The 22,579-nt window shown below is 40.8% G+C and overlaps 1 protein-coding gene and 1 long non-coding RNA gene across 4 annotated transcripts in view; one reads left to right on the top strand and one right to left on the bottom strand.

The window, feature by feature from the left end:
* LOC143125719 (uncharacterized) overlaps nucleotides 1-22,579 on the bottom strand; it is a 49,705-nt gene that overhangs the window by 4,111 nt on the left and 23,015 nt on the right. For all 3 annotated transcript variants that reach the window (XM_076287418.1, XM_076287420.1, XM_076287419.1), the window contains exons 3-9: nucleotides 12,253-12,267; nucleotides 11,964-12,103; nucleotides 4,067-4,202; nucleotides 3,012-3,281; nucleotides 1,608-1,904; nucleotides 1,333-1,502; nucleotides 136-186 (exon numbers count right to left, since the gene is read on the bottom strand). In XM_076287418.1, the coding sequence (XP_076143533.1) occupies nucleotides 136-186; nucleotides 1,333-1,502; nucleotides 1,608-1,904; nucleotides 3,012-3,281; nucleotides 4,067-4,202; nucleotides 11,964-12,103; nucleotides 12,253-12,267 (1,079 nt within the window). The remainder of the gene's footprint in view (nucleotides 1-135; nucleotides 187-1,332; nucleotides 1,503-1,607; nucleotides 1,905-3,011; nucleotides 3,282-4,066; nucleotides 4,203-11,963; nucleotides 12,104-12,252; nucleotides 12,268-22,579) is intronic.
* LOC143126247 (uncharacterized) lies at nucleotides 18,444-19,485 on the top strand. The gene is made up of 2 exons (XR_012987430.1): nucleotides 18,444-18,617; nucleotides 19,221-19,485. It is a non-coding gene; the product is annotated as an uncharacterized LOC143126247 (long non-coding RNA).

Below are 22,579 nucleotides of genomic sequence, written 5' to 3'. Positions count from 1 at the left end.
CCCAATACTATTGCATTCCCTCCCAAAGTCAAAAGTATTGCGAGGCAACACAAAAGTATGGCAAGGGAATGCAAAATTTACACACAGTATATATATTTTAAAAGTATAAGCCAAAGCATTGGTCAGGTCTCTCACCAATGATGGAGGTTGCAAGGGGTCGTCTGGTCCAGATAAAGTAATGGGATCCTGTAACAGAATAGAAACTTGGTAACATCAGGTACCATACCTCTCTTTTCTGGTCATGTTTTAATCTCATGGCTCATGCTGTACAGAACAAATTACCTTAGACCAATAACATTTTCATTCATTTATTCATTCTGTCAGTCAGTCAGTCAGTCAGGGCCTGTGTCCATCAATCGTGTTTTTTTGAGCTGACAACACCCCCAACCTCATTTTCAGAGCTAACAACACCCCCAACCTCATTTTCAATCAAGTGTTTATTGTTGCTTGGTTATGAAGTTTTGATTGGTCATCGAGAGAAGTGACATTGACGAGCCCAACTGTTCTAAAAGTTGAACAGATTTCAACTTTTAGTGCTGCGGAAAAAAAAGGTCAGGTTTTCCACCGAGGGCACTGAGTGCTGTGAACACTAAACTTCATAGGATTGTATAGAAAATAGCCGCCATCACAAAAACGTGATTGGTGGACACAAGCCCTAAATCGCACATCTGATTTAATCATTTTGCTGTTGTTCCTACAACATCATATTCAAGTTTGTTAAAGTCATCTATGCAACTGACCAATAAGGTAGTTATTGGCTTCCACATTAGTGTATATATACATTGTGAATAGCTAATCAGTTCATATAAGGAATCTGACATCTTTCAAAAATGGGAGCAATACTTTGCATTTATATTTTAGTTGAGCATATAGTCAACTGGCCCATGGATGTGGAATTTGGCCATAATAAAAATAAAAACAAAAAAACCACAAAGATAAAAAGGCTTTACAGCAGGAGCGCCCTGTTTTTTTATCCACTTAATATATTTTATATTATTTCCAATAATTGCTGTTGTTTACATTATTACCAACAGTTAGATTCACTGTTATTCAATTTAAGTTTACACTACCTCCACCTTCACACACTCTTATCATAGTGACAGCTCACTCAAGGGGTTGTAAGGGCTAGAAAATCATTCTCAGTGCTGTTTTTGTTCCTGTATGTATTGTTGCTTTTTTGTATGTGTTCAGGCACCTGGATACCTAAATGTCCCTCAGGATCAATAAAGACTCCACATGAACACAGTTGTCCCAAAGCGTCAAGGTCACATACTGAAACCGCTAAACCTCTCTTCCTATTCCACCCCAAAAGCCAATGAACACAATACTCACATGGAAATGAACAGGTGGTTCAGTGTCTGGCGAAACAGCCGTGGATTCGGCTTTGTCACTGTCGTCACTGTCACTACAGACCTTGCAACAGCACCAGCAACAACACAACAGCCCCGCCATGACACCAGCAGATATACCCAGGGGCATAATTAAACTCTTCCAATCGAACTCTTTGAGAGAGAATGAGGGAGAGAGAAATGCTCACATGCACAGAAAGGGATTCAAGTCAGATATTAACTGCATGACATAACAGTATTACAAGGTACGCTACTGACCAGGATCTCTCTTTAGATACATGGACATGGCCAGATGTCCATTCTTGTCGCGGATCTCATATCGTCCTGCGTCAAGTGGCTGCACTTTCAAAATGCTGAACCGCCCAGTGGTCAGTGTTAAGCGACCCCTGAAAAGGCTGAAAGCCTTATCGGTTTCCACGTTGTTCTGGAAGAGCGTATACTCCTCCCCATGAGGCGTGAAGTAAGTAATGACAGCCTCATGTCTAGGGATGTCAACAAAGGTTTGCCAGATATCTTTGATGTCTTCATCAGCCACATTAGCGTGTTTTGTTTTTGCTTATGTTGCACAGAGACAAACACAAAAGACAGGAAGATAGATGACAAATCGTGGTTACAAAGCAATCAGGAAATTAATACAACATGTGTTATTCAGATACCATCGCCAGACAGTGTTTCATGGCTGTGGCCAAATTTATAAGGCCCTAATATGACATTCTAAAGCGCATCGTCACTCGTCAAAAGCTTATTCAAATTTACTAGGATGTCCAGTTCACATTTGGAGGGGTTTCGTTATCAAACGTGGAGCGCATGGCGCAACAAGGTGTTCCTAGGTTTTTTAATCAGTCATATGGGTGTGTTTGGGACGTAACATCATTTAAACCAATGAGAATGACGATGCTACCACTGTTTTACACCATTTACGAGGCTCAATGTATCTCCACACTTTATTGGTAAACTTCCGAGGGCCCTGACATTTAAAACGAGACATTGAGAACTTTGAAAAAGCACTGGTAGTTTACTTACAAGACGATTTATACAGACAGTATCTTCACGAAGTTTAGCGTTTGCAGCCATCTTGAATTTAGTCACGATAAGTCGAGCGACGAGTAAGAATGAACAGGTATGATAAGGGATCAGATTCCTAAAATAATTCAGTGGAAATGCATGGATTCCAGTTTCTTCCAGTAGCAGCAACTGGAATCCTGGCAAGATTTTTTTAATCATATTTACTGAAACCGACACTATGCTCCGACAGAACAACATAAATCAGCCGGTTTTAGAAAAAAACCCTGCACTTCTACCTCCACCTTTTGTTTTGCAAAAATCCACAGCTCCCGGTTCTTCTGGTCCAATCAGAGCAGGGCTGTGTGAGATCTGACTGAATGACAGTCTGGTGCAGTCTGGTGCGCATTGACAAGCACAAACTCGATGAGAGGGTGCTCGGTGGTAGTGGGGGAGGGGCATGAGAGTTGTAAACATTAAAAATGTTGGCTAAGTCCCCTCAATCTGTCAAACTTGCCAACTGCAGCTTTAAGGTTGAAATAACTGCATTGTGCTGTGTGAAGTTCCTTAAAAATAAGAAATATGGTAACACCTTGTCTTGTTTTACCTCTCTGGCCATACTCTGCTCCATATTCTCAGCATATGCTTCATTGCTCTTACCTTGAACAGTGACCACTGTATCAGAGATATGACCTCCACTTTCCCTGAGAAAAACGTATCTGCCCTGATCAGCTTGGGTCATCCTCTGTGCTCTCCAGTAGCCAAGCGCAACTGTGCCCCTGGCACCCTTCTCATTCTTCGCATTTATCTGGCTCCACAAGACCAAGCGTTTGTCTGAGAGGTGAGGGGTGAACTCCAACACAGATGCGTCCGACGGCACATCCAGTTTGATTTCGTCACCATAATCCAAATCTTTCTTAGAGCTGCAGTCTAATAGATAGATACATATACTAATTATATAATAATTACAACAACCATAAAAACAACAACTAGAAAAGCATTTCCTGAAGGAAATACAGTGCATGAAAATGAAAAAAATATGATGTAAAATATCATACAGAGTAAAAACAAACTATATTGGTTGCTAGGTAGATGAGGTTTAATATAGTTAGAATGACTGAACAGTTAAATAGGTGGATAGTTTAAATGGTTAAATTATTTGCTAGGTAGATGAGGTTTAATATAGTTGGAATGACTGAACATGTGTAGTCTTATATTAAGAGAATGAGACTGTATGCTTAAAGCCTGAGAAACTGACAATTGATGAAGGTGGCCTGGCCACCTGGCACAAGATTCTAATTGCTGTGATAGTCATAAAGGCCTAATAGTTTTTAATTAATAGTTTAATCAATCAATCAATCAGTTGAGCTGGCTCTTTGATAGGGCCTAGATGAGCAGCTGGAAGTTGACACAGGTGCAAATCAAGTTAATTAGCCCATTGTGATGTCATCAGCCCAATGTTAAGTCTATGGGGAAATTTTGAGTAGTTTTTAATAAATAGTTTAAAAAGTATAAAAGTTACAAAGACGAATTAAAATACAAAGCCCAGATGTCCTAAGTAAGACCTACGTAACATAGTTTGAATGAAGTTTCTACGTTAAACAGTTGAAGCTGCATTAATTGCGTTAGAAGAAGAAGAAGAAGAAGAAGCCTAGGAAGAACAGTACAGTGCATTTTCATGCACTGTAATAACAATGGTGTTACAATATACTCACCTTTAACAATTAATCTGATGTGATTAAGCTTGAAACGTACATTCCTTACTGCCCAATAATATTCCCCTTCATGCTTTTTCATTACCTCGGGTATATACGATTCATTGTCCTTAAATGGATACTGGGGGTCTAAACTCTGGAAGAAAAGAAACATACTCCATTTGTCACTGATGCCCCCCTAAAATTCTTTGTCATGTGTGGCCAAAACATACAAAGATTGAAAAATAATCAATAATATCGCATAATACATCAACAACTGAACATATAGAAACATTATTAAGATAAATCCTTACATTGCATTTAAATGTGATGGATCTATTACTTAATACACTTTTTGTCAATCATGTAGTGGGCAGATATCCTGTTTTTTCCCCATCAATGTATACTGTTTTACAGTAACACTGAGGGCCCTATCATACACCCGGCGCAAAGCTCGACGCAAGGCTTGTTCTGATCTTACACCCAATAAAGTGATGAATTTCTCGCCATACAGTATGCTCCACTTTTATTAAACCTTGCGCCCAGGGGTCTGGTAATTAACGACGTAAGGTGTGGTCTGGCGCATGATCCAAAAATCAATATCTTACACCCTCTAAAAATCATTATCACTATCTATAGTAAAAGGCGCATATAAAGCACAGCTAAAGACGCACTATCACGAGATGTAAGCAGCCTTTAGCAACCAGTCCCAAACAACTCTTCTGCGATTTATGGTGATTTTATTTTCGCTAGATCTTTGCCCAGATTGACGCTAATGCATTATAGAGGAGTGGATCACTGAAGCAAGATGGCGTCTCGATTGACGCATTCGTTCCAATGAACAGCAGTAGTCAAGGCGACATCTAGTGTATATATCTATGGCTTAGCATTAGCGGACATTAGCATTAGCGAACATTAGCTTGCTAGCCAATGTTAGCATTAGCTTGATAGCTCACCAACAGCTCGCTTACAGTTTTGCACCTGTAAATCTCTGTATGTGACAAATAAACATCCTTGTATCCTTGTAGATGGGCAACTGCAGCTTAGCTAACATAACGCCAATTTCTAACTTTACTCCCCTTCCATAAATGCAAGCTAGCTAGCTGCTAGCTTTTTAAATTAGCTAGATTATGGGTGTCTTAATGACTGCAGCCTAACATAATGCCAATTTCTAACTTACTCCCCTTCCATAAATGCAAGTTAACTAGCTTTTTAAGATTGCTAAATTATTGGATATTGATAAAAGTTGCCCCATTTATATCAGGATGATAATTAAATTGTTTTTTGTTACAGAAATGATGATAGTGGTGGACGTCCTCCAAAGGGAGTGGGAGCGGCAAAGAGGACAGTATCTAGTGGTGGGTACTTCTATATCGTAACACCCCCAATTATCACCACTTTTGTTCAGAAATTCTAAAATAACGATGTTTTTTAACACTTCAAAATAACATTTGCTAAATGAACCTTATATTTTTCAGTAGCCATAGGTGTGTAGATTTGAACAAAATCTGGTTTGGTTCTGCCTGAAATATCCGATTTTGTTTACCACGCTCGGAGTTATAGTGCTGGCCTGATGGGTCGCCTATTTACACCGTTTCAACGGCACATGCACGGTTAGACCGAGAATTCTCGTCGTGACATTAAAATTCCACTGTAGCTCCAAGCGGTTGTGTACACGCAGCCTTACAACACTGTTTACAGCTCTTCGAGTCACGGTAAAATGTCATTTTTGGTACATAGCTAATTTAGATACACCTATGGTGTGGGTGTTTGCGTTTCTTTAGGAGTCCGCTGTCTTGGTTTGTATAGAAATGGATATTAAGTGACACATACACGCAAGACGGTGGAAATACGGGACCGGTGGAAATAGGGGGAGTTCCGATAGATGGGTGGAATTTCTGTTGTATTTACCTTGCCTTTATTTGTAAAATACCCAAACTATGTTATCAGTGTCATAAAACAAAATAATAAACTGACACATTATTATAATATTGGATCATGTAATAATAAATCATGTTTAGCTTCTCTTGGCTACTGCTGGGGTTATGTTTTTGCAGGTTTGATGGGCAGTGATGCTCGAGTTGCACAGATGTTTTCAGACACTACCATGTAGGCAAACACGCCACTGGCAGTGTGTACACTAAGAAGTACTTAATCAATAGGCCTATTTGACTTATCCTGTTCAGTCTTTGTAAGGAAAATGATGGTAGTAGTCCTGGACAGTGCCTCAGTGGGTCCAGTACCAGTTAAGCCATGCAGATTGTCCTGGTATAGATGATAGTATTCTGCAAAATGTATGTCTCACCATTAGTTACTTTCCTGTAAATGCTGTTGTGATGCTCAGCTGTATTACTTTTTGCAGCCATGCCAGGAGAGGCAGAGACTCCCAGAGCAGCAGCGAGAGGGACAGTAGCAGAGACACCCAGGGCCAGGCCCAGGGCCAGGGCAGCAGAGACACCCAGGGCCAGGCCCAGGTCCAGGGCAGCAGAGACACCCAGGGCCAGGCCCAGTGACAGGGCAGCAGAGACACCCAGGGCCAGGCCCAGGGCCAGGGCAGCAGAGACACCCAGGGCCAGGCCCAGTGACAGGGCAGCAGAGACACCCAGGGCCAGGGCAGCAGAGACACCCAGGGCCAGGCCCAGTAACAGGGCAGCAGAGACACCCAGGGCCAGGCCCAGTGACAGGGCAGCAGAGACACGCAGGGCAGCAGAGACACCCAGGCCGATAATAGAGACACCAGCAGTAGGGATACAGCAGAGACCAGAGCAAGGGAAGAGTCGGAAAAGGGTCTCCACTCCATCATCATGGAAGTCAGTATGCAGAAAGAGGCTTTATCAAGAGGGTAAAGAACATGTGAACACGTCTAAAGAGATAGTGCCAGCCAAAAAAATAAAAACATTTAAGGATTGCACCGTGTCCTGTAAATTTAACTGTGCCAGGAAAGTCACTAATGGCGAGAGGGAGAGGTGTTTTGAAGGGTACTACAGGCTGAATCAGGACAGGAAATATGACTACATTATGATGACAACTGAGTGCCATGTCAAAGAGAGAGAATGTGGTAGTGGCGGCGACTCACGCCGTACACACTCATTCAAATATTTTCATCATATAGGCGAGGGACAGAAAGTCAGAGTATGCAAGCCATTTTATCTAGGTACTCTTTCAATGTCAGAAAACAGTGTATAATGTACACCAAAAGAGAAGCCAGACTGGCATGCCAAAGTCAGATGCACGGGGAAAGCATCCTAAAAAACACATAGATGAGGACAAAAAAGAGAAGGTGCTGGAGCACATTAGGTCTTTCCCTGTCGTTGAGTCACACTACTGTCGTGCCCGCACCCAAAAACAATATCTGGAGCCAACTCTAAATGTGGCCAAGATGTATGATCTCTATAAAATAAAATGTGCTGTACATGAAACACCAGTGAAACTGTCGTACTATAGATTTATATTTAACACAGAGTTTAATCTTGGTTTTCATGTCCCCAAATCAGACAGGTGTGATGAATGTGAGGCACATGAAGCAGCACAAAAACAGGGCTTGTTAAACCAGCACCAAGAGGATGCACACAATAAACATGTGTATGAAAAAAATGCCATGCGCCAAAGAGATAGAGATGATAAACAGCACCTTACGGTCTGTTTTGATTTGGAAAATGTCATCTCATGTCCACGAGCTGAGGTTAGTTCATTCTTTTATAAAAGGAAGATGAATCTATATAATATGACTGCCCATAGCTCACTGACTAAGAAAGGGTATTGTGCTGTGTGGACGGAGGCAATATCGGGTAGAGGAGGGAATGACATGGCAAGTGCCATAGTCAAAATCCTTGAAAGAGTTGTTCAAGACCATCCTGAGGTAACTGAGATAGTCACATGGAGTGACAGCTGTGTGCCACAAAATAGAAATACCATTATGTCTTTTGCAATCGTTGAGTTCTTGTATATATAAAATCCAAAAGATCACAATGAAATATTCTACGCCTGGCCACTCGGCTGTCCAAGAAGTAGACAATATGCATAGCAACATCGAAAAGGCAATGGCAAGCTCAGAGTTTTACAGCCTGTCGTTCTTGCGTGTCCTTCTGAGAGCGAACAGAACTAATCCTTACACTGTCATCCAGATGAAAGATACAGATTTCAAAGACTTTCAGTCATGTTCAAAACTTTTCCAGTACAAGCAGGTACCATTCGCTTCAGTGGCCCAAATAACATTTTCTCAAAATCTGTTCAGTGTGCAGTACAGTACCTCCCATGCTCAGCCTCCTATACAGGTGGATATTAGGGGCTCAAATACCAAAACCAGGGCTAACATGCCAACGTCTCTCTTGCTGCCCAAGCCAAAGTTGCTCACCAACAAAAACACAATCGCAGAGGCAAAAAGGTCAGACCTTTTATCCATGTATTTTATCCATGTACAGTTCCACGGACTTTCCCCTAAAGACGCCAGCTGCAGCAGCAACATTTCCGGAAAGGTACTGGCTTGATGAAATTCATTCTGGACTCTCTATCCGACCACATAAAGACCTCGGGATACTTCGGTTTGGCTTTAGGGACCCTCTACTCACTACCACGTAAGTGTAATGTTGTTTGGAACTGTAGAAGAGGTATAAAAATAGCGTTTTGTAGCAGCGAAATGACTTGCCCTGGTCACTTCCAGGCTAACGAGTTTTGACTAAAAACGGTAAAATCGAACTTTCTCAAAACACATCCAAATGACATGATTTTGATGTCAACTCAACGTATGTACTCCCAATCATCCGTAAATTGATCTAAAGTGCATTTTACTCCGGATAATTCCTTTAAGGGCCCCCCACTAATTGTCGTATATGTGGGAGTAGTTCAAATAATAGTGCAAATGTGTGTCTATACGATACTAGGTTTTAGTAAAGCATGCTTTAGTGCAGCGGTTCCCAAACTTTTTTTCCCGCGGACCACCTTCTACATCCTGACTCGGCTCGCGTACCCCCACCATCCGACACATAAAAAAGTAACACATTCTATTGACGCATTCCAGGCATCATGTTTAATTAACCGCCCTATGATAACAAATCAAAATGTGCAACTGGTCTATGAGCTCTCACGCTAAAAAAAACAGTGTGGAGAACAACATTGGACTGGTTAGATACACCTCACTGCAAACCACGCACTGTGGCTTTGGGCAGTCTGTCTCCCAATTTACATGAAGCCTAGGGCTAGCCTATATGCCTCATCATACTTTCGTTTTCTTTGCGCAGTCTGCCCCCCATCCCATTCCATCGTTACCTGACCTGCGTACCACAGTTTGGGAATCCCTGCTTTAGTGGAATAACTGTTCAATACGGTCTCACATGCAAGACTCTATTCCTCTGTGGTTCCATGTTGGTGGAATGAGTTGCCCAGTGCTCTCCGTTCCTGTGGTAGTTTTGGGTCGTTTAAGAGGGGTCTAAAGACATTCCTGTTCAACATGCACTTAGTTGTTTAAGCGCTTCTTATGTGTTATGGTTTGTATAATATTGTTTTATTTTCACAGACTCTGAGGAAGACGCAGTGCGTCGAAACGTCAGTCGTTTGTGCACCTGAATAAAAAAAGTTCAAAAGTTCTCTGAGTGCTCCGGTCATCTCTGGGTGCAGTCTCTCTGAAGTGGCCCAGCCAGTCTTTCTGACTCTTTAGTGAGAGGGAGTTAAGTCATTTTCCGACGAATGACCGTCGCAGGAAGTTGCGTCATAACAAAGGGACGCCAGACCCTCTTGTAACAGCTACTCGGTGATACTGCAGACTCATAAAAGTAGTTAGAAAATAAGGCAGAAAAACGACAAGTTTCCTCATGCTGCTTCCTTATGTTGGAATATGCAAAAATGTACAAACAATCAAGAGAATGCTTTCTTGTATGTGATTTCTGCAACAGTGATACTGCAAACGTGTTGATAGCCTATTGTTGAGCCTATTTTTATGCTGTAGCCTAGTGTAAAGCATGTCACACTAGACTAGCCTACAGAAAACTAATTGATGTGATATAATGATAACTTGTATGCCTACAATGGTTTATTAAACATCGTAGTCATTTATTTAGTCAGTCATCATGTTCATGTTAATGAATAGGAAGGACATCTAAACGATACCAACATTTAAATAAACCAACATTTCGCGCAATATCTGCCGTGAGTCCCTATGCGTGAGTCACGAGCTCCTCCCAGCTGACTGGCAGATCACGTGGACAGTCAGTCGCGATCGATTATTTAATAAATACATGTGAATTACGAATAATAATAAAAAGATTCTACCTAATGTGACTATTTTTTCCATGAACTGTAAAAGAAAACACGTTTTTCCCCACTGTATTCTCCATAAAGAGTAAAGTAAATGATGTACTTATTTCTGGAATTGACGTCACTTCCTGGACTCGTCTGAGGCTGGTCTAATGGGTCATTCGTCTCTATAAGACTTAACTCCTACTGTCTTTAGTCCTGGACTGTGAGCACCAATAAGGCTCGAGCGCAAGTGACACCTGTCTTATTGTTTTATTTTCATTAGGCTGTTGATTAATTTGACATCATTGTTTATTATTGATATTCTCCTTGATGTAGTCTTACCATGTCATTGTTTTTATATTATTGATTGAATGGACATTATTGTTTTATAATTGCTTTTTCCCTCATTTTCATTGCTTATTTTATTAGGCTGTTGATTGAATTGATATTGTTGTTTATTATTACTATTCTCCTTATTATAGTTTGACCAACATTCTAATCTGTTCCCTGTTCAATTTTAAATATTATGTTGTCTTGTATTTGTATGTTGCTTTGGACAAAGGCGTCTGCCAAATCCATAACCATAACCATAACATGCAAGCAGATTCCTTCAAATGTGCCACTGACTATGAAAATACCGATGAGCTGTTTAAAATTGCACTGCGCTGTTAAAGGGAATGACAGATGTCATTCTCATTGGTTTAAATGATGTTACGCCCAAAATACACCCAAGACTGATTGAAAAACCAAAGAACAACTTGTTGCGCCATCCACCCGACGTTTGATTATTAAAACACTTCCTATGTGGACTGGACATCCCACTAAATTTAAATAAGCTTTTCGCCAGTGACCATGCATTTTAGACTGTCACGATAGGGCCCTTTAACACTATCTTGGTGGTGTGTAGGTCTAATTAAGTGCCTGTCACTTTAAGATGTTCGTGAGGTTGGAAAGCTTGCCGTTTTAACAGTCCTTCAGTATGGATGCAATTCTTAATGTTTATTTTTTGTTTTTTTAAATGGAATTAGTTAAAATAAAGGTTTGTACTTCTATTCCTTGGGACAAGCCCTTTCGAGTCTTAGAAAATACTTTGGGATTTTGCAAACATTCAGTGTCAGAATCAAGAAAATTAATATTGAGATATTGACATAGTGAGATATTGACAAGATATTGAAATATTGACAAGCAGCTGTAACTAAGCTTGCTAAGCTCGACATCCAAACAATATTCTAACGTTTGCTTAAACATACGGCTTGCTTGCATAACTTAACTTAGTTCGGTCTCCACAATTTACTATGTTGTAATAAGACCTTAGCAGAGTTAACTTGAATGCAGCAGTTTTGAACAAATGTGTGCAGCATGGTCATGATGCTAAGTGGAATTAATAGCAATTTAACCTGTTGTCTTCAATGCAATGCTTCTATGTGCCAACAACAATTCTTGAACAATTGTTAATGTTATGCTAAATGTGCATGTAGAGGAGGGGTGGCGGGTCCTTTACGAGAGAGAGTGGGGCGGGGCAAGGAAAGGCTGCGTGCCTGAAAAGTGCTGCTAAAGGATTTTATCTGATTTAAATATACAACATAGAGATTTATTGTGTGGCAGCCCGTGTTGATCTTGTGGTGGCCCGCCACAGACTTGTAAATGTGAAATAGGGAAAAGGGAAACACTGCATCTCCCCTATTACCTGTGTACCCGTTGCAATTTTCCTCTCCGACCAGTTTTGGACGAAGTACAAGTTAATGTGCTGACTTTTCAGTGAATCGTCAAGTTTAAAATAAAATGGCGATCCAGGACATACTCGTTTCACCTCTGCGTGACAGTCTACTGCAAGAGAAAAAGAAAAAGAGATTCATGGCGTTATTGTCATACAAGACCTTAAATAAACAAGTTATAAATACTTCTTGATTATCCAAGTTTCCCAAGTGTTCTTTTGTAACAAGTCAGCAGACTGGGGGAAACCACTGGTTCCTTACCTCCTGGGGCAATTCCTGTAGAGTAAAACAGATCCATAGGTTATTTTAAGAGAACTGTAACATTTTTACTAGTGTTGTTAATACTAGTTATAATAATACAATACAAATTGTATATTCATACATTCTGACGAATTAAACAGTTCAGGCAATCAAAATGACATTATGGATACTGAGAATGAAATTATGATTGTTAATAACTGTATTGTAGATAGGTCACCAAGTACTGTCGGCACGAAAAGAAAACTTTTAGAAAAACAATTAGTTCTACCAACAGCTAGAGCGGCCAGCCAGCTACAGTGCTACATTTTGGGAGCATGTTCATGCCTCCAGAGTGTAGCACTGTAGCTGCCTAGCAGCTCTAGCTATCTCTAGTTAACTACAGCAACTCGAGCTACGTAAAACTGACTTTTTGTTTTTCGTGCGACAGTACTCGCAGTAACCTCGAGAAACAGAAAAATTGCCAGAATTCTCAATTACATTGATCTGAAATGACACCTACAGTATGGAGGAAGATAGCGTCGATAATATGTGAAATTGAAAGCCCAACACACTTTGGCAAGCATACGCAGCTGGACCTGATGTGTATTGCAGTAATTCAGTTTCTCTTAGTAAAAATGAACATTGCACATATCCACAGCATTACTCTTGCACTCTATAAAAAAAATGTTGTTCAAGGTGCTTGGGTCATTTATATTTACTCATTTGAATTCATGTTGGGTTGGTTTCTGCTATCCAGCATCTGAGCTAGTGATTGAGGACAGTGGCCCCTCGTCTTCTTTACCAGATGTGTTATCTACCCAGCAGCTGGGTCACTTCAACTCAGTGATTTCATTATTTCATACACAAAATTTTCATTTTTTGAGATATCCAGTAAATAATGCTTCCTAAGATTAATGACCTCACTTTTGCTGTTCATTTGTATGGGTCTTTAAGTTTCCAGTGCATCATTCTTTCTATCGACAACTGTCATTTCAACTCCCATTACCAAGGATCCAATTATTGCTAGTCATATAATTTCAGATATCCAAAATAAAAAACAATCCCAGATATTCAAAATATTTTTTGAATATTCATAACGTTGATAAGTATAGTAATAGCTGATTGATCTTTTCAGTAGACTTATTCTCACAAATGTTTGGGAACACATAGGCCACATAGGAAGTGGCAGCAGGGTGAGACCCCATGTGATCATTTGCCTTCCCCATTCACTCTTACATAAGAAAACATGGAGAAAATGTGTAGGTTCAACGTAGGCTAATAAAAAACTATTTTTGAAGAGGCACAAGAAGACTAGTTGTCAGTGTAATGTCGTTGAGTAACGTTGACAATCCCCTTTTAGTGTAGCCTAACGTAGGCTACCCAGCAGTGGAAAGTCTACTGTTAATGTCCTCTCCATAGTATAAGACACTTCTTTCAACAGACGCACAATGAGATGTCAATCATCAGTAAATCAGTGGCAGAGATAGTGAATCAAATATAGAGTGGCATCTGGGAGTGTCCATTCAGACACCTCTCTCGATCCGGACAATCCTCTGATCTGTGTGGGTGCGTAAATGAAAATTGACAGGTGTGCGCAGCTGCCGTGCACTCGCCAAGTGAATCGGAGGAAGCCTCTTTGGGACGTTACCTCAACCAAGGGCAACCTAGCGGCGAGTGCAGCGCATACCGTGTAGGCTCAGGGCCGCGTTTGGGCATTGGGCAAAGGGGCTGCTGCCCCGGGCCCCGGCCACTAGGGGGCCCCGGCGCGGGAGATTTAAAAAAGAAAACGTGTCTTATCGTCACCGGTCTTTGCCCGTAACAATGCATTCTATCACAGACAACAATGACCTCGCATGCGACAATTAGGAAATATGAAAGCGGATCTCGAAAAAAGAGAGAGCTTCAGCCAGACGTTCTCAGTAAGGCGCGCCAAAACCTCGGCCGTCCGCACTGTGCGTATCAGCCAGGCTACTCAACAACGACAGAGAATTTCCCCTGTGTGCGTGTATTCACACCAAATTGGCCTAGGCTACCATAACTTCTCAACTCTGCACAGTAGCCTATTCCATTAACTGCATGCCAGTAGGCTATTTACAATTTTCTGTAAAGTAAAGGTTGTAACGTTATCAATCAACTTAATGCAGAACTATGCACGCGCGCACCTTTTGTTTGAGCAGGAGAGATACACAGGCATGCTACAGAAGTTGTAGGCTAGCTTGTTGTTTTCTATTACTATCTATGCTGGTTATCAGCACACAATGGTATGAGCTAATTCATTAACTCGAGACTCATCATGGACACGTTTTTTTTAAACAACGTAAACAGAAAGGATGGAGACAGCAAAGCGAGAGGAGTTATTTCAAATGGGCAAGCCGCAAGCACAAGGTAGGCAAGATTATTGCTTGTCAAAACGTTAGGCTAGCATTACCACTGTTTAGCCATACAACGTAGCCTTCGCTAGAACAAAATTAGGTAACTTTAGCCTTTAGGCTATAGGCCTACAAAGTTGTCCAAATAAATAGGTCGTTGTTAGGCGTTGTTGTTATAAAGATATTGCATGTGGATGTTATTAGGGCTATATACTTTTTAACTGACCAATGCAGGAACCTAACCGGGACAAATATTATCAAAGCGTTGAAAGTTAGGTGGGTGTGTGCGTACCATCGCATTTATTCCTGCAGGCGCCCTGTCCACTTTTTTTTAAAACGAGGATCAAAATAGTGATAAGTCCACGTCTAGGCATACTACCCCTGTCCCTGAAAACGTTACTGTTATCGGCTACGACACCCCCCTTGTTTGTATTTGATGTGGTTGGGCTGTGTGCGTGCGCTAGACTGCATGTTTCAATGTATTTGACGTCGTGGCTGGCTAGGGCTGCGTGTTACAGTGTATTACAGACAGCGTGTTACAATCAAGCGGCAACATTCTAATTTGAACAATGAAGCCTACCCGGAAATGCGAAAAATTGCAATACATCGAAAATCCGCTAGGGGCAGGTCCCAAAAGGGAGCAAATGTCCATAGACCCCCATGTTAAAATGTCCGTTTTCACAGCATAAATTCATGCTTTTACAGGTTGGTCCCATGGACTTTTATTGTATTTGTTGGTAGTTCCCGAGTGCCTGACAACTGTGAGGGGGGTGAATTTTTTTCTAACTCGTTAGTTTAGATCGCATTTAGATATTAAATGTATGAATAATTAAGGGCGTGGTCAACTTGATTGACGGCTGGTGTCGAGGCAGGAGACGACGTCACTAGCTGAGTGAAGGAAACTCCGAAATTATGTCTTGGCTATGATCCTACACACCACATCCTTTCTGAAAATGTTTATTCAAATATCTGACATAAAATGGGTTGCTATTAACTGAAGCCTACTAACCGACACTTTAAGAAGACTTCGCTCTAGTTTTTCAGGTAGTTCTAAGTGACATTCCACTACTATTTCACGTAGATGTTAGCATTATAGCATCCATGTTAGTGGGCACTGTAGCAGCTATAGGCTACGTTAGCGTCAAATCATTTCAAATAAGTTTATGTCGAAAATGATGACCGAATGGCTGAAGCACACACATAAATTTAGTTAACTTGAATAAAGTTAACGTTAGTGAAAACCGATTGTGCTCCCGTTGTGAGTTAGCTTAACGTTTGCCATACTAGCCAGGTGTTTGAGTCAATAATCAGACAGCTGTAACGTTAAGCACGTTAACGTTAGGGCTCTGGTACCGATCCACTTGTACTTCACTTCATTTTGTCGTGTCGCATTCCACTCTAGTCCTATGGGTGACGTCAAGCGACTTTAACGCGCCCACAAAGCATTCCGGGAAGGCAGCGCTGCATTTGAAATAATGTCGCGCGTCAAAAAGCTGGCCGATGCCCAGCTTTATGCAAATGAATCCGTTGAACGCGAGGCGACTCTCCAATGAAAGGACGAGTTTGTAGGTCCTTTGTTCTACCACAACGGTGCCTGTGAAACTTTGGTTCCGCTTACAAGACAAATAATGTTTTAACGATCTCTTCCACGACCAACTAGTAGTCCATAAAACAAACGAAACTAGGATTTGGATGAATATGTTGACTGTTGGCGTTTCTGGTGAGGATTTGAGATTGCTTTGAGTAGTTTAAACAAAACAAGATTTCGAAATGGCTTGCATAGTTTGTTAAGGCTATTAATGTGTTGTATACTGTTAAGTACATGCCTAAAATTGTGGTCCATTTGTGGAAAAACACTTAAGATACGTTAAAACGAACTGAATATGAGCTGGTAACTGACATTTTAAACGAAACGCCCACACACGACTGAACGAGGGGAGGCAGCGCTACACCATGCGTATGTCGGGTCGTGCAAGTGGATCGGTACCGTTACAGAGTCAACGCGAGCAACGCGAGCAAGCAACGTTAGCGACGCGAGCGACGTGCTCCCTTTCACGGTACCGATCCACTTGTACTTCACTTCATTTTGTCGTGTCGCATTCCACTCTAGTCCTATGGGTGACGTCAAGCGACTTTAACGCGCCCGCAAAGCATTCCGGGAAGGCAGCGCTGCATTTGAAATAATGTCGCGCGTCAAAAAGCTGGCCGATGCCCAGCTTTATGCAAATGAATCCGTTGAACGCGAGGCGACTCTCCAATGAAAGGACGAGTTTGTAGGTCCTTTGTTCTACCACAACGGTGCCTGTGAAACTTTGGTTCCGCTTACAAGACAAATAATGTTTTAACGATCTCTTCCACGACCAACTAGTAGTCCATAAAACAAACGAAACTAGGATTTGGATGAATATGTTGACTGTTGGCGTTTCTGGTGAGGATTTGAGATTGCTTTGAGTAGTTTAAATAAAACAAGATTTCGAAATGGCTTGCATAGTTTGTTAAGGCTATTAATGTGTTGTATACTGTTAAGTACATGCCTAAAATTGTGGTCCATTTGTGGAAAAACACTTAAGATACGTTAAAACGAACTGAATATGAGCTGGTAACTGACATTTTAAACGAAACGCCCACACACGACTGAACGAGGGGAGGCAGCGCTACACCATGCGTATGTCGGGTCGTGCAAGTGGATCGGTACCGTCATAGTTTACACGGTGGACGCAAGCAACGCGGCCGATAAGTGAAATGCAATACGTCGCTCACGGAACAGGGGGTAGCAGTCACTGGTGACTAACATTCTGAGTGATATTCAAGCTGTCTGTAAAAGTTACATCCCAAGAGGCTCTTTTGGAGAGCCATGGATCATATTTAATTTAGAATTCTCAAAAAGACTCCAGTATGACATGGAGACACATATAAAAAGTAATAGCTTTGGTGGGTGACAAACTATAAACGGGAGGTGAGTGTGATTCGCTGTGCTAGATTGACTGCATGTTTCAAGGACACTGGGTCATGTCATGTAAGGAACATGGTACTGTAAATAAACGTAAACATAGCCTACATTGCAGAGCCACTTCAACTTTATTAATATATGGTGAATAAATGTACACTAACACATGTGCACAGCCCCATGGTTTTCTGACGTGACGATGCTATCACGTTAGCAGCGGTTAGCTAACTATACTAACGTAAGTTATCTACAAGTCTCCTCCAAGTGACAATCATGTTATACACAATGAATAGCATGTAACCTACAATGCGAAGCTCCATAGACCGTAAAAGAAAGATAAGCTTGCATAATTTTTCCTTTTCTCTGGCCATTCTATTCAAACCTTCTTCTGTAAATATAACACTTGACATAATGTACAATACTTGCAGTGTCGCCCCCACCGACAACGCATAGTATTGCATGCGTCAGTGCGTCGCGTATCAAAAACTGGGATGACACATTTTGCTACGCATCGACGCATAATGGCGGCCGAAGCGTAGCGATGCGTAGCCTTGCGGGCGCGTATGCGTAGCGATGCGTTGACTCTGTAAGAGCCCTTAGTTCACAAACATACTGGGGTAACAAAGCATGTGTTCTCGTCAAAAAACCTTTTGTAAATACTCTCTGTGTGAATGCTTAGTCCGTTGTCAATTTATATAGTCTTTGGGTTGTCATATTTAAGATAGAAAAGCGTTCGTTCAGATGATAACTTCAGCCGAAGCATTAGCTAGCTAGTGGAGGTCAAATTGTGAACCACTATGAACCATTGACTAGACGTTGAACATGGAGCTGATAACGAGCGATAACGTTAGCTAGTCACCATAACTGTTGTTAGTTATAACTGACGTCTGAAATTCTTATTGATGCCGTTTATTTGTTAAACACAAATTTGAAACAACACTTCTTGTCTATGCAAAGTTTCCCTGTAGGTGATCCAGACAGGCTGGGTGCTGGAGAGGGCTCTGGACTCCTAACTTCACTTCTCGTCTGTGCAGTCGACTCAGAAGCATCACTTCAGAACTGATTCCGTGGTACTTTGACATTTTTCATACATTTAAATGGAGCAACCTACTGGATTCAATTGGCCTAGCTGTCTATTCAAGACATGGTTAGCATACTGAACAAACATGAATGCATTTCAGACATTTAGAGTGGCCTTTTATTGTGAGCAGTCCGGGGCACATCTGTTCAATAATTATCATGACCTCTTTTGATAAGTCACACATGGAAAGTAGCCTTTAAATCAGCAGGTTTTGGTTGGATACAGATTGGATAATTAAAGAATATGGCATCAGTGACTGGCTATTGTTTGACTGGACCTTGGCCTAACTGTTAATAACTACCTCAATAGGGTGTAGATATGAGCTTACACTGTTCCACTGAAAACATTAAAATACAAGAAATGGTTGTTCTACAGAACTTTGTATACACCAAATTTGGTTTTGCTTATTGCCTGCATAAACAGGACATGTGCAAATAGTTGAATACGCCTGTCCTGTCCCCATTCAGCTAAGTGTTCTGTGAGTTTGTTCATTATACATATTGGGAGTATTTTTTAGCTTAATTTGTGAGCACTTGTTCATAGTTTGCAGTAATTTCAAGGATGTGACATATACCAATATTTCTGTTTTCAGATCTGGAACATTTTGAAATCCTACCAGATGGGGCACAAGTCATTGAGCAGTGGCAGCTTCTGACTTCTGACTTCAAATACTTTGTTCACCAGCAGACCCCTTGATTACCTTTATTTACAGCATTTGCATCTGTCAGTCTTTAAAGTGATCTAATATGTATTGACTATGTACTAGCTTAGTACATATTAGTTTTTGTTATTTTAGTTTCACAAATTCAGTGGTTACCTGTAATGCTCAAGATATACAAGTAAAAAAATCACCTTTACTTCTGCATCTGGGTCTTCAATTCAACCTACTGACTGAAGCTGACAGATTTGTATAAATGTTTTTGAGAGCACAGGCAAATTGGTTTGATAGATAGATAGATAGATAGATGGATACTTTATTGATCTCCAAGGGGAAATTCAAGGTCTCAGTAGCATACAGACATCACACACAACATGCACTTACAGCAGACATGGTAAATATAAGTATAAACATATAACAAAACTCCACTGTACAATAGACAGCTGAAGATAAGAAAAACTAACAAAACTAAATACTGGCATTAGTTTTAATGTAATTCACAGTTCAGAAAAGTTCCATAAACATTTTCAAGTTCAGTGCCATCAACAGTAAGTTTGCTTTCTGATATTTAAAGAACATAAATGGGTTTGGCATAAGTAAAGGGTAGGTGTAACATTCCAACATAACCATCAATAGACATAAAGTGAAATGTACTGTATAGTCTTAATGGGTTCAATATCACCACACCCCAGCCAAACCACTTCACCTGGACCTCTAGTCCCAGGTTAAGAGCCCATGGACCTCCTTGCCGCCTCCTCCCCATGGTGAACTGCCAAAACAGAAAGGTAAACATTTTATTAGTCATACCTACTTACAAGATAATACAATAATGCAAACCAACACCACTTGTTGTAATCAACAAAAGTACAGTTGTTGTACAATGCTGTAGTACTATTGTGCGATTTGAAATGGGTCTTCAGTGACAAAGTACACTAATATTGGCATTGTTATGCCAAACACCGGACACTGTAATTGGATTTAACGTTTTGATAATAGCCTGACAAGGGGAAATAAGGCAAGCTAACCAAACATGAACGCTGGATCGTGAAATGGCCACCGATGAGAAATTTCAATGTCATCTTAGACCAAACTACCACTGACAACTTTAGAGCAATATAGCGATTTCAAAAAAGTGATATTAAGAGTTAATCAAAAATAATTAATGATGTAAAAGTTAACTAATACCCTACGATTTTGTTATCAATTCACACCATACGTTGACGGAATACAGCGAGCTGGCTGATGTTATCGTAAATTAAGTAACGTTACAATGATGGCTGCCACTGAGAATATGAGATGGATAACGTTAATTACAAAACAATAAAGGCAAAGATACATTTTTGTCAGTATGAGTTGCTGAACCTGTAAACTACTAAGTTACTCTACGTGAGTTGGTAAACCTGTAACGCTAAATTACTCTACGTTAGTTGACCATAACTTCAGCAAGGGAGGGATAGCTAACGTTAGTTTATTTTACCTAGAAGCTAGAATCTGCAAACTCAACTCTTCATTCTCAACTTTTCAACCGTTCACCCGAATATAACCTTTCAGCATACAACATTAAAAAGTGTCTGAACATGGCATTAAGAAACATACATGAACTTCACGTTAGCAGATCAAACTTACCAGCAATGTTACAGCAACGTCTGTGCCAGTCCATCTTGTAGAACTAGGCCCAACGTTAGCTGAGGCTGCTCGGCTGACGACGAGGCGGGTTCACCGGCTTGCTCAGTCTCATACAAAGCCCCGCCCTTTTACCCATATATGGATTGGCTAGGAGGTAGGCGGGGTTAGGATTTCCCAACGTTTTCCAAGATGGCGCCGCCCATACCCAAGGGGGCAGGCGAATTCCCGGAAGTAGAAGCATCGATGTAGCGGTGGTTATCAACTCTCTGCTAACCCCATAGAACGCCCAGTCATTTAGGATTTTTTTGAACTCCCATAACTTCATATAACATATATCATGTGCCGATATTTTAGCTTCTGTGTTATCTACATAAACAATAAAAGGCAAAACAAGACTCGATTACCTCGTACGTAACGTTAGGTTCCCGTAAGAAGAATGTTTAGCATGTCCGGTTGAAGGGAAGCTAACGCACTGAAGGGAGATAACCGTATTGTTTGGATAAGAAGCGTAGGCCAGCCAGCACGGAAACTCGTGAGCTATGTAGCCTACAATAGCATTGTATGTTAAGGTAAAGCATAGAGGCAAGTAAACCTAATGAAAAACAGTAGTTTTACCGTTAGGTAGTCTAACAATAATCATTTCAGAGGTTTTCGATGGATTGACCGTAGGTCAGAAAAGTGGAAAGAAGATTAGCTTCAAGGCTAGAAGCTATAACTTTTTTGTTTTGTTTTACCATGACTGTTTTTGAAGATGATCATGTGTGGTAGTTTCAACATTAACACAACTTGATATCACTTGTGAGGATGATATTAATAATAATACATAAATAAATGTTTAACTTTGATGACTTTGAAGACGAAGGAAGTGTAAGAAGAATGTCTGTGTATCTATCATATGAGTTACAAGATTCAGTTCGATGGCTAACGTCATGAAGTTAAGTGCGAGTCTGCGCAGTACTGGGGGGACCAACTGAAAAATGACTCAGTGCCCTCCCATTGAGAACGACGGAGTCTGTTTGTCCATTTCTTTTACTGTCTATGCCCATACCCTATAGAGCTGGTAAGTCCCGCCCATCCGCTAAACCCCCAGTGGACCTCTAGATTGAAAAATCGTCAATGCAAGTGAATGTGAGAAAATAATTATTTTCTGGTCCCGTTTGAATTGTGCCATGAATGTGAACATATGTTGTCTGTGAATTTTTAATATAATTTTTCATGTTACGAGTTTGACAGTATATTATATGATTCTTCGGCTATCAGTTGTGGAAAAGACATAACGAGAAAGACTACATGTCGCCTGTGACGTGAGCTAGCTCTAATCGCTAACATTAACTGAGATGCTAGTTTTTGTAACGGCAGGAATAAACACACATGGTAACAAAAATATTCGAAATATGTCTAGCTTCACTCAACACATTAACACTATGATACAGTGTGATTGTAAAGTTGTATGGTTCACTGTGTTCAAAGTCGATCTTAATAACCCTCTACATCTCGACCAACTGATGGTTGTTATGGGAAACTAGTTAGCTGTCGTCTAGCGGAAAGTTGTAGTCCACAAAGTGCTCTCATACAAAGTTTAACCGCATCAAACTTCTACCCGCTCAATTGTAGCATTCTTTACACGAAAAATTATATTAAAAATTCACAGACAACATATGTTAACA

The sequence above is a fragment of the Alosa pseudoharengus genome, unplaced genomic scaffold, assembly GCF_046254945.1.
Source record: "Alosa pseudoharengus isolate Yale_2024_CS ecotype anadromous, Long Island Sound unplaced genomic scaffold, YU_APseudo_1.1 YU_APseudo_1.1_scf_16, whole genome shotgun sequence".
NCBI classification, from domain to species: Eukaryota; Metazoa; Chordata; class Actinopteri; order Clupeiformes; family Clupeidae; genus Alosa; species Alosa pseudoharengus.
Note: the sequence above shows the minus strand (reverse complement) of the source record. Positions and strands in the feature narration are given on the sequence as shown.